This window comes from Eleginops maclovinus, chromosome 23 (genome assembly GCF_036324505.1).
Source record: "Eleginops maclovinus isolate JMC-PN-2008 ecotype Puerto Natales chromosome 23, JC_Emac_rtc_rv5, whole genome shotgun sequence".
Lineage (NCBI taxonomy): Eukaryota > Metazoa > Chordata > Actinopteri > Perciformes > Eleginopidae > Eleginops > Eleginops maclovinus.
In genome coordinates this window covers 22327736-22341091 of record NC_086371.1, presented here as the reverse complement: position 1 = coordinate 22341091, position 13356 = coordinate 22327736, and the positions used below count along the sequence as shown (strand labels likewise).

General features: G+C 37.5%; 1 protein-coding gene across 4 annotated transcripts in view; it reads right to left on the bottom strand.

Moving 5' to 3' along the window:
• Nucleotides 1–13356, bottom strand: part of LOC134859829 (long-chain-fatty-acid--CoA ligase 1-like) — a 32089-nt gene that overhangs the window by 18598 nt on the left and 135 nt on the right. For 2 of the 4 annotated variants that reach the window (XM_063876555.1, XM_063876554.1), the window contains exons 1-5: nt 9445–9488; nt 4690–5006; nt 2614–2728; nt 1152–1216; nt 148–249 (exon numbers count right to left, since the gene is read on the bottom strand). In XM_063876555.1, the coding sequence (XP_063732625.1) occupies nt 148–249; nt 1152–1216; nt 2614–2728; nt 4690–5006; nt 9445–9487 (642 nt within the window). In that variant the 5' untranslated portion in view covers nt 9488. Of the gene's footprint in view, nt 1–147; nt 250–1151; nt 1217–2613; nt 2729–4689; nt 5007–9444; nt 9489–9570; nt 9666–13356 lie in introns of those variants that run through there. The other 2 variants (XM_063876558.1, XM_063876556.1) reach the window with 2 other exon arrangements.

The window sequence follows — 13356 nt, the reverse complement described above, 5'->3', positions numbered from 1 at the left end:
GGTTATTGGCTTTTGACTAAATACATCAGGGTCGTCTCACTTCACATCCCCAATGCTAAGCTAAAGGCAGCTAATGTTTGGCGTGATGACGTTTATTGGTCTTATTATGTCACTTGTCAAAACAGGCACCCGATGTACAGTTTGTACCTCGGGTCTGTTCTGAGAGAAGATGCCGATGTGGGGGTCTGTCGTCTTGGAGTGTCCTTTGTGAAGAAATGCCGATCCCAAATTCTCTGATCGCTCCATTACCTTAAACAAGGGAACACACAAGTCAAATTTCATTGGCTGCTAGTTTTACAACAGTTGTTCAGTCAAGGTGGTGCCGGAATGTTCCATTATTATTTCACAGTGTTAATCAGTCAAGTTAAATTAATGTTTGACCAGAAATAACAGAAAACAAGTTCCTTCCTTTTAGAATGTGATGATAGCAGTCTAGTACTGCCAATGGAAACACATTTAAATATGTTATAGTCACTTTAAAGTCACCATAACCTCATAAAAATAGTTAAAGCTATTTTCATTAGATGTATTAACAACACGAAATATAAATAAATAAATAAAAAATATGAATATATATATTTTACGTTACAATTATGTGAACTTATGCAGTTAAAGTCAAATGTTTACAAAATAAAATAGAACAAAAACATTTATTTAATCGAAAATTTAAGTAAAAATGTTTTTTAAAATTCTAAATATAGAATCAAAATAGGATACGCATTTTAAATATGTTATCGTCACTTTAAGTCACCAAAAGCTCCAAAAAAGTATGTGTTGCATATTATAATGACATTTTCTTATGAAGTATTACAAAACCTTGTTTACATTAAAACAATGGAGAGTTTTCACCCGGAAAAATAAAGATTTTTTTTTTTTTTAAATAAACAAAAACTATGAAGTCGAAAAATCCTGACTTTTAGTGCCTTTTGAGGGTCAAACTCAAAAAACATTAGATCCTACACTTCCCATAATGCAACTCAATAGCATTTTCCACACAACTCTATCTAAAAATATATTGAAACATGAATACCTGCAGGTTATATTAGCACCACCTTGCCACTAGCGTTACCCCCCCCCCCCCCTGTTTGTGTAGCCTGCACCCTGAACAGCTGTAATGTTTTACGAGCCAAGCTGCTCATGGTGACTCTGACCTCTCTGTAGGACATCCACTCATACGGCTGTTTGGGTTTCCTGGAGCCCAGGAAGGGGCCGTTATCTGGAGAGACAGAGGGGGGGAAGAGGATTTGAATGTAAAAAACACACCCTCTTATCACACAATGCAAGCTGTACTCTCCTGCTGCTGACATAGATGGAAAAACATGCAACACTACCATGCTTATGGTGGTGGTTATGTTAGGTCAACATAGAGGAACGGCATCCAAACCACAATCTGTGATCTGTCCAGGGTTAACTCTGCTGCACATAATAAAACTTCATATGTGACTTTTTATACTCATGTCATTTCAGGGCAGATAGTTAGTTTGAAAACTCTAAATAACCATTTATTTCTGATTAAGATATCCTGGATCTCGTGTGCAAGCAATTCAACTGAACTCTTTATTTAGTGTTTATTACTTGTCAAATAGAACCGAAAGAACTTGATTAATGTAACTTTATACTCTTTTGAAAAATAAAAAAACACGTCTGTTTGTCCTGGAAGAGAGATCCCTACGGTGGCCGACAGGTGCAAACGCAAAACACTTCCATTAGGAGAAACGTGCTGCAGTTTAAAAAACTATTCAAATATAAAAACAAAATTGCGCCAAATCACCTGGAAATGAAGAAACATCTTCACCGATTTGACAACACATGTGCAGCGTTTACTAAAATGCTAATTCAAAACATTGAAAGATGCTCAAAACTAAACGGGGACACTAAAAAGAGACGAACACAGCTGGGCCCGGAGCACTTGTTGGTGTTCGGGTATTATAAAGTTGGCCACTCTCACAGTTAGTCTGTTTCATAATTGAAAGTGTTTTGTCAGTATATTTAAAATGACTAGGTTAGATACTTTGGCTAGCTATCTTATAGCAGGTCTGCAATAATATCAGAAGGAATCACGTGATCACATTGTTAAACTAAGTCAATAAAACATACATTTTTTTCATCAACAACTCTCCTGTCCCAGCTGTGAGTATCACTTTTAAATGTCCCCGTTTCTGCTGTGTTTTGAGCTTCTTGTACAGTTACGTTTATGTATCGCTTTTAGTAAATCCTGCCCATGTGTTGTTAAGTTGGTGAAGTTCTTAATTTGCATGTTTTTTGGCACAATTGTGTATTTTACATTTACATAGCTTTTAGCAATTGCTGCGTGTTTCTCCTAATGGAAGTGTTTTGGGCCGTTGTAACGTGTTGGCACAGGTCGGCCACCGTAGGTCCTCCTCTGTTGCTCTCCCTGAGGTTTCTAACATTTATTCCCTCTTAATTATATGGTTTCCTGGGAGTTTTTCCCTTGTCCACTCTTGATTGATCTGCACATGTTTCGTAGCACAATCTGCTATAGTTTACTGAAGTGACATGTATCTGGAAAGAATTATGCATTTGAGACTATAGCAAGGCAGACATACTATTAAGCTACTCTCAAAATAATATATGGAAGTGTATGTGACTTACTGGAGACTCGGACGCCTCTGAGGAAGCACTCGTACATTGTTGTGGCATCATCGTAGAAGTGTGTGATGTTAGCGTCTCCTTTCAGCAGCACCGATCGGCGTGCAAGCCCTCCGCCCTGATAAAACAAATCAATGGAATCTTAGATTGATCCTACAGTTATTCATTTAATCATTCATTCAAACATCAGTTATAGTCTCTTAACTCTTGCTTAGAAATATCATTCACATAAAGTTTAACTCAATTATTTGAATGTTGTTATTACAGTTTAGTGCAGTGTCCTGTAAAAGCAGCTCAACCTGTGTTACGTTAAACCAGCATAGTCGGATGGTTTCCCAATAAAGTGGTCCTAAAACCAGGAAATAAGTTTGCATTTTAGCACTTCTGCTTACCTTGTCTAAAAGTCAACATGTATTTAAAAAAAACGTTTTTTGGTCAGTTTCCTGAAATAAGGTCTGCACAAGAAAAGAAATGTTCACCTTTTGTTAGACGGCTGGGGAATGTCTGAAGCTTCTATGTGTGATAAAAACAGTGGTGGTTTGCTAGTGACTAAAAGAAACAAACAAACGTCTTCACGGCAAACGTTAGCTGCTGAACAAAATGTGTAAGTATCATAAATGTGCGTTTGGCTTGTCTTCTGCCATATTTATATATCTGTCAATGGAAAAATCCCATTGGCTTTTACTTTACGGAGCTATTGTTTTCAGTAAGCTAGAAGTTTATATTCCACCAAACGATGGGTTGGGGTTGGGGGTAGTCTCTGTCACTGTTGAGGCTTCTATCGCTGTCACCTGACCTGATGTGTTGCACCAGATGCTTGTTTGCGAGTAAATTATTGGCTACAACAAAACTTTATTTCCTCTGTGATCTGTGCCGACGGAGCGCTGGTTGTGAAACCAGGGCAGCTTGTCCTGCCTTTGCACTTAAATGAATAATTAACACCTGGTCTAGCTGCTTTTGTTAATGTTGGTTTTCTTGGAGGCTTTTGTCTGTTCAAAGCGAGAGCACTTTAAAGAATTGTCTCTTTGAAAACAGGGTGGGGTGAACAATCCAAACAATTGCACCTGCATCAACCAGTCAGGGTTGTTCCTGTGCTTGAATGTTGCTAAATGTAGATCAACAGTCCTTTACTGAACCATCAGATGTACAGCGTAATACATTCGTCATTGTTCACAAGTTTTATTTTCCATGGTGTTTTATCAGTTATCACAGTATGTATACATCATTATCCCCATCCGCACTTATATGAAAGCTTGCTTTTGTATTACAAATCTAAGCGTTACTTTCAGGAAGGTAGATGTTTAAAGAGCACATTTTATGCTAATATTCAGGTTCATATTAATATTTCTTTCCTCTACTGGGACGTGTCTCCATGCTTTAATGTTAAAAAAGCTCTTTATGTTTCTCATACTGTCTGTGCTGCTGTACCTCTTTTCACCCTCTGTCTGAAACCAGAGCCAAGTCTTCTCTGATTGGTTAGCTGGCCGGCTCTGTTATGATTGGGCCACCCGCCTAGAGATGTCTTGCACCTTAGCCTATCACGTACAATGTGTTGGAACTCTAGCCAATAGGAGTGCGAGTGTTACATAGTGATGTCACTATGTTCCTGAAGTGAAAGGAGCAGTGGGTTGGTGGGCACTTTGGGATTTTAGCCTTTGCGAACCATTGACATGCACAAAAACCTATATAACACACTACAGGAAAGGGAAAACCTCAATAGGGCCTCTTTAAGACAAGAAACAGAAATGAAATATAACATTTAATTTGCTGAACACAACATTTTCAAGAGCCTTTAATCCGTGATCCACCTGAGTTTAAATTTTAGGATTGACTGATGCACGAAAAAGTGCTCAGGTCCAACCTTATCAAATCGTGGGACCCTGTGTCTGTGATTTGATAGTGACAATTTATATTCGCTTTTCAGGTCATGGTTGGGCGCAGAAACGAAGGGTTGACCTACAATCTTTGAGCAGATTTAACTTTGGTGAAGCATTTTGGACTTCAAAGAGGTGGAAGGACCCTTGTGTTTCTCATTTGAAGCTACAACCGAGTCAAGATACTGACAGATCTGAAACTCACCTGAACCTCCACGGACTGCATGTGGAGGTCGCACACTGGCGGGAGGCCCTTGGGCCGGGTCGCAAGGTAGTACGTTGTCGCGGCAGCAACCGCCCCCACGCTGACCAACACGGGGGTGGAGATGCTCCGGATGTACTGGCTGACATCATCCATGTCTGGCATGTTCAGCTTCTGCAGGAACTCCTGTCCCAGCATGATGAGGTAAAGGTGTGTGTGTGTGGAGAGGTAGTGATAACACAGAGCTTTGGTTGAGGTGAAGTCAAGAGTATGTGTTATGGGAAGGAGTGTGTGTAGAGGGCAGCAGGCCAGGAGGGGACCTGAGGATAGAAGAGAAGGCTGGTCATTCATTTGTTTATATTAAAAATCACTTAAGGATATTTGGACTCATTGCACCATCAGCAGCTAAAAACCTCTCAAACTGCGAATTCAGCTTTCAAATCTTTATTAATTCCAATACAACACTACAAATATTCATGGTGACTTTAAACAGATATCAGATTACATTTTCACAGTTGTATAACATATAGTTAACACTAAAAACAGACATCTCTCACGACACCCTAATAGACAGACAAAAGGGAAACAATAATAAAATAAATAAATAAACACTGATAAAAAAATAAAAACACGAGACAAAACCAAACAAAACAAAAAGTAAAAGGGCATCTCATATTCCAACATGAATAGGATCCACAGCACATGGACAATGACAGCATAAAACTACAGTTCCAGGTCAGGCAACATCTCACATACTGAGTAAATCGATGCGACACATCTTTACGTATTTATTGTTGTTAGATAATGAACAGTGTGCATATTTTTACTTCAACTGCTCTTTAAATAAATATTGTTCATTGTATTTGACCATTTTATTGCCAATTTTTAGTTAAAGTAAAGTTTGTATTTTATTTAATTTATTTAATCTTAATCGTTTATACAAATATTATTCAATTTTATCTTTGAATTGACCAGTTTTAATTTAACTGATTACAGTATGTTTTTATAAATGCTTTTGTTATATTTATTATTATTCTATTCAATTTTTACTTTAACTAAGTAAAATTGTATTGGTTTGTTAACCAATACAGTTATTCCATTTAACCCTTTTATGCTGATTTGAACTTTAACTTGTTGTAATAAATACTTGTATTAAATTAGCTTTTTTAAATATTTCATTATACATTTCCTTTAAATGTCTTGTGTTTATTTAAATATTGTTATTTTATTGTATTCTGAAATCTCATACAATATTTCATAGATAAATAAATTATTCTGATTTAACTTGACATGTTTTAGGTGAGTTTCTTTAAACCACCAAGCTATCCCAGCCCTCATTCAGTTATAAGGCATACATACAGTGGTGTCCTCGGGATTAAGAAATAACATATACTCTGGCAGCTCCGTTGATATTACTTCTAAATTAAAAATCGATCACTTCTATGATTTTGACATTACCATGCTAACATGCTAATCGGAACAATGCTAACACAATGTTGTTTAGCAAGTTATATTCAACAGCACATCTGCTCAGTTCAAGCTGCTAGCTGCATGCTGGAAAAATCAGCTCTGTTCAAAGAGCACAGCTAAGGCTCAAGGGAACATAATTATTTTGAAGGTATAATGTTACTTTTCTATCTTTTCTGTTGACTGCCCTGGAATCTGACTATGCAAATCATTTCAGGTTTGACTGCAGAGGTTTAACGATAACGTATCTTTGATAAATATACATTACATTGGAAATACCCTCTTCAGAATAAAGAGTGGTCAAATTATGATTTATAGAGTGAATGAAAACTTAGTTTGAATCAAAGTTAAACGGGCTTTTGGAATGATAATATTGGTCTTATTATAAACAATTAAAGATTCAAGCTGATCCACTCCGTCAGTAGTGTAAGCTTTGATTTTGAATGTTGAATATTTTGTTAACAAGTATGGAACATATCTGCTTTTTAAATTGAGCGCCCTGTTCAATTCCAAACCACTGGGGGAAAACTGAAATCGGTCGTATTGAGAAATAACAAAAACTGGACAGCTGCATTATTTGCATTATCAAATAATCGGCCATTTTTTCGCTATACTATAAGGCTAATCGTAATACAGCTCAGAAAAAAATGAAGAGCCCACTGCAGCATTGGTTTTATTATCTAAAGGTACAGTATGTCTTTGAGTTAAACATTTTTATTGTATCTATAAACTACTGACAACATTTCTCTGTGTTGGAATTCAACAGACACTGGAATGGCTGCCATACATGGAGAGATAGGGATTAAGAAAAATGTGGAGTGGTCTCTTCATTTTTCCCGGAGCTGTATGTCTGAAAACACCAGCAGAAAAAAGCGTGTTTCCACAGCGTACTCTCAAGTATGTTTTTTTTTGCTGAAGCTCCTACTGTAGAATAATAACAGATGCTCACATTGCAGGATAATTATATCATACATCATATAATTAACAGATTCTCCGGGGACAAGTCTAGCAGGTGTCACGTTCCCAGGGTGTATGTCTTTGTTTAACAGGTTCTCAGTGTTGTGACAAACACACACAGGGTTGAGGTGAGAGAGCTGTTTAAGAATAAACAGATTAGAAACAGAGTCTGAACACGGCGTCCATGTGAACCTTGAGGGTGAGGACGACCTTAGGCCCAGATTCCATGACAACAATACCAACTGAGGGACTCACTTATCACAGAGGACAGCCTTGATATGACACCAGAGTTAAGGAAATCAAATAAATCCAATCAGTTCAGCTATTCTCACGGCTACAAGGGAGCCCTCTGGTACTGTGACTCCCCACTTTGATGGGAGGAATGTTCACTGAAGGGAAAAGCATGGAGAGACCATTTCCACTATCAGAAATGTCTCGGTTTACATTGGCAATAGCAATGATGAAGCTTTCTAAAGCAGGTCTGGTTGCTTCTGTCTCATTTGTGCAATTTTTACATGAAATCACTCGTCACTATGATAATAAATGCTCAAATGTAGAATAACTGCAGCACATGATTTAGTCTCTTAGTTTTAAGGCTATAGAGTGGTGCAGGAACGAGTCCTAAAGCCCGGAAGTGAGTGAGCATTTTACCACTTCCGGTTCCTTGTCTCAGAGTCAATGGGATTTCTCCAGAGGATTTTGGAAAATAGCTCCAAATAAGGTCTGTTGTTGACTCAAATTTAAGAGATGGGTCATGTTTTGTTCTACGACATTAAATACATCAGCAGTGACCCCCCCCCCCCCCCCCCACCCCCACTGGAGATTTTTGAAGAGTTTACGTGTCTGAAAATCGATGGTTGTTAAGTAGTGGCTGAATAGGACTACAGAAGTTGTCGAGGACGTAGTACGTCCTTACGCCGTACACATAAACACTTCCGCTAAGTTTGTTAGCTCATCTTTGTAAAACGATATCAGACTGGTAATTGAAACAGCCACGACTTCTACTTAAACTCAGTGTGGCTAAAAGGAAAAGCTTTGTTAAAATATGCAAGCGCGCAAAAGTCAGTGGAAACCATCTTAATTTGGCGTGGCGTTGAGGTCGTGCGACGCTGCTGTACTCGTCTGTAGTTCGTTTATAGCATAACGTTACCATTTTGCTTCTGGCAATTAGATTTATAACTAGAAGATGATAAGTGTAGGGTAGACATGTGGAGATGATCCAGCTGAACAACAAGTGCACTTATCAAACAGGTTCGTTTTCCACAGACCTTATTTTTTACAATATTCCAAAACCCTATGGAGAAATCGCACTGCTTTTTTTGTCGAGGGAACCCATGGGCTGCTAAATTCCAAGGTCCTACAAAAATGTGTCATCCCTGCACCACTCGATCGCGCTTGCTAAAATTATCCAACAAAAGCCATTGGCCGTACCAGGCCAAGAACAGGTGTGTTTGTTTTTTGTGCGTATAGATTAAAACTTTTCACTTGTAATGGGAAGATTATATTGAAACTTTTTGAGGTTTTGAAGTTGTTTCATTTTTTTAAATAATGCGCATTTGTGATAATAAATTATGAAGACTGCTGGCCGCCAGATAGCTCAGTGGTTAGCGCTGGCGGCCCGTATTCGGTGTCTGCATCCAAGTACGTGGGATCGCAAAATTTCAGTCAATTTCATCCCCTCTAACGCCTCTGTATTTATATATTTAAAAAAAGGCACTCTCTGGCCCAAAATACATTTTAAAAAATGCTCCCGGTTCAATTCTAAAGCCTAGTGTGTTGGGATGGCTTCAAAGTCACTATAAACTTTAAAAGAAAGTGACCTCCGCCAAGGCTGCTTCCATACAGTCAAATAATGTGTGTATCTTGTGTTTTGGATTCCTTGGCAAATAGTTCACCCTCTCACCATTTTAATTGAACATTTGGACAGCTGTTCCGTAAATCTGCTGACCAACAAATGAACAAAGCCTCAAACATAACCTCTGTGGCACAGGTTAATAAAAAACACACAACAACTTAGAACTATTCAATCAATCAAATGCAGTTTGGATAGAACTTATTCCAGACAGTGAGGTAGCCCACAAATACATTCTTATTTGTATCAAACTATATCATCTGATCGTCAGCATCAATATTTGTATTGTTCCTAGTGCACATATATTGTAATATCAACATGTTTACATATTTATCCTACATTGTATCCTATTTTATATGGTTGTATGATTATATTTTATTCTAAAATGGAGCAAATCCCTTACAAAACTAAAAAGAGTGATCAGATTTTGATCTCAAATATCTATTTCACCATAATATGCTTTGACAAGTAACATCACCAACCTTCAGGCTTGGCAAGACTTCCACAGTCAAAAAATAACTGCATACAGACGGCTGACAAGACAACCACATTGTTTCCATCCTCTATAAATACAAAGCAGCTCTACTCCTACAGCATTTCATCCTCACCTGGAACAGAAAGCGCCTGGGATGTTGTTTCTGCTACCAAAGCAACCGGCTCACTCTGCTTTCACGAGGAGGAAGCACGGATACATTCCTGGCACAAAACACTCGCAAAGACCTGCTACACACTGATTTGTAAACTCAAGCTAATCTACCAATCAAAGGTCAGACTGGCTCCAGGGAGGGCTGTGATTGGCTGGTTCGGGACAAGACACTTGGTCTGATTGACTCAACACAATCAATGAACACATCCATTGACAAGATCAACAAGATAGTCAAAGTATGAGGACCAATCATTGTGAGATTTGGATATTTGTTATAATTGCCGTTATTTTATACCACAATACTGCATCACGCACACCCTGTTCACCCCGCTGTGCTTTACTGAAGTTTCTATTATTAGAAATCTTTGACTTAGTGCCTTGGAAAAGGTTGAACGCTCTCTTCACCTTTCCCCCAGTGACCCGAGGTGGGCTGCTGAGATGATTAGAGAGTGAGATTAAAGCTGATCAAAGGGAACCGGTGTCCACTTATAAGGTCCTGCCATTGTTTCTTTTCTGCTTGTATTGGGTCTGGGTTTAGAGTCCATTAAATAATTGTTTCATCCATAAAATTGCCTGAAACAATGAAAACTGTGCTTTACAATCACCTGAGTCTTAATGTATCCTCTTCAAATTGCATGTTTTGCCTGACCAACTATCCTAAACGTAAGATTTAGAGTTAATTGTAATAAAAAATCAAATGTTTATTAATAAAAAGGTCTAATTTTATGACGATATTGTGCCAAAAATGTACAATTTTAGGTGTCCTTATAGGTAGCCTCTTTAAGTTGCCTGTTTTGTCTGACCAGCTTACAAAATGTAAGCTATTGAGTTAATCGTAAGAAAAAACAAATCAGTTTATTCTGTAAGGTCCCATTTCATATTGATATTGTGCTCAAAATGTACGATATCAGAAGTCATGTTATATCTTCTGAGAATTGCTTGTTTTGTCTAACTAACCATCAAAACCTGAAGATCTTCATTACATTTTTACCGAAAAAAATGCACATTTATTTTAAAAAGTGCCGTACGGAGATGCAGACATACTATTAATAAAAGTGTGCCATGATACAGACATAGCGACATCAACAAATATATCATACGGACACACTATTAACAATAATTGCCTTCAGGACATACTATGACCCAAACAAATGCATTATTAATACGTCTGAGTTTTATTGATATTAGGCAAACACTTTTTGAAATTTCAGTGGAAAGGTGGCTCCTTCAAATGGCTTGTTTTGTCTAACCGTCCAAAACTGAAGATACTCAGTCAATTTTACCTTCATTTAAAATGTTTTAAACATATCCTAAGTTGATAAACTCAGTAGTAAGTAAGTAAGATGAATTGGCCCATTGCCTTAAAATAGCTATGCCTTTTTGATGACTTAATATTTAGGGCCTGCAATGCAGAGGGGCTGCGTGTTCAAATCTAGTTTTCACACAGTTAGCATTAATATAAGGATCATTGCAGAATTGGAGGACATTTTTCTGTCCCACCTGTAAAATGATAAATAATCCATGCCCAAAACGCTAAAACATGCACTTCTTGTGTTAAATATACGTGTCCTTAGACAAAATGGAAACATATTATTTAAAATATCAAATAGCTCGAAAACACCCACTCTTGTCCCTACTTCTTGGTGACCAACTTGCATGTCGAATACAACATTTTAAATTAGGATTATAAAATACTTTTTTGCTATTTTTGTGTTAATACATGTCTTTTATAATAGTCATTTTAAACTGAAGGTGTGTCCCTCACATGCACGCAACCCTGCTACCTAAACATATTAACCTTGGCAGAGGAAGATAAACTGCATTTACATGATAAATAACATTATCAGGCCATGTGCTACTGCCATGGGTAGACCAAAGCTCAGGCCCCTCTTTTATTTTTCACATTTATCGTATTCTTTCAGTTTAGAACAAGTGTGGCACTCTAAGCCTCTCAACCCTGTTATTCATATTATCACAATAAGACAAATTCAATTCAAAGTGATTTTTCTTTAGGTAAATAACTAAGTGTGTCCTTGCCTTGAAAGTAGCATTACATTCTACAAATAGCATGACTTCCTAAATGATGAAGTTAAAATAAGCATTGATTTGCAACCCTGTTACTATAATTCAATCAATCAATTACACAAAATTACAGTAACAGGTTGCATTTCCTGCAGTACAGTTTATTATTTTTAGAAACATTTCATTTTTATAAATAACTTAGCGTAACCTACATGTTTTTAAAATGTTCCCAGATTATGATTTTTTTTGGGTTATTTAAAGTTGAGTTCTATCCCCCATTGAGCGCTGTTGAAAAGCAAAAAATAAAATATATAATAAAAAGTGTACCATTGATTCCTGAGGTGGCCAAATCATTTTTTGGGATGCTGTACTACCTGTTTTATAAAATAAATAACAGAAACATAGGAAATAAAGGATTCATTAAAGTGTTGATTTCAAAATGTCCTCCAATTCTGGAATGACCCAAGGTAATTATTCTTAAAGAAATGTGTGGAAATGATCGTAAAGTTACTGTGATACTTCAACCCGAGGTAGGACAGTGAATCACTACACTGTTGTATCTTGATTCTTCAATATTTGTATGTGTCATTTGAATCATTCTCTGAATACAGGTTCATGCTATTGTTCATATTTTTGTCAGTGCTTTGGCATAACTGTATCTCAATACGGTAAAGCCAATGAAGAGTTTGTTTTCTGTTATGACCAATTGAAACAAATAAAATACCACCTACTTTATTACCAACTAAATACCATGTTACTTTATACTTGTAGGCTACTATAATACTTTCTATTGTATTCATTTATATGTATTTACATTTGAAAATTCCTAAAGATGCAACCCCATGTAACATATACTTAGGACCGGCCCTGACCAACGTGCTGCCCTAGGCAAGATTTGAGCTGTTTTTGGTGAAGCACTTGTTCTGCTTTCTTCAAACAGCTAGGCCACCTGCTCATCGGCCTGAGCGCCGCCCCAGTGTTAATAACAAGCGCCACAAGAGATAAAGCGAGGCAGAGAGAGAGAAGGGGCGGGGGCGGGGGGATGCATAACAAGCAACCAATTAAATTAGGGTGGGTTCATGGCTGTCAGCCAATCAGAGACCAGTCACCTTTCACCTCAAAACCTGCAGTGTGCCACTAGATCCCTGTAGTGGTCTTCAACCCGCCTAACGTTAATACACATTGCTGTTTTTACACTTATTGTTTTATCTTAAATTGAAGCATACTGCTATATAAGCCTTATATGAGAACATATTCAAACCAGCAACCAGAATGCAAGTGAACAGTGTCGTTAATGTACAATATCTCTCTGCCGTTAGACTTCAATGATACAGTAAATGTCCCTGTATATTGAACACTCTTGTGCTTACTTTCGGAACACACAACTTTCACTTCTCTCTGTCAAAGTTTACTCCAGCGAAACCTTCTGACAGCAGTGACAGGACCGAAAGGTCACTGTTGACACCGTTACAAAGGCAAGTAAAGTCAACCAGGGAGACAACTTGTACAAAGTCCTTAAATGTATCTTAAGTACATTGTGAAGTAAAGCAAGGGGTCGCAAACACAACTTAAACCCTCTTTTCATTGACAACAAACTGACATTTCTTTGAGCAGATTTCAAAACCGACTTCTCTTTCAATAGCCTACCATTCATTACATGATTTTTATATTACTCGTGTATATGTCAAACAAGTGGTATACACCATTCTAAACACATATGAATTTT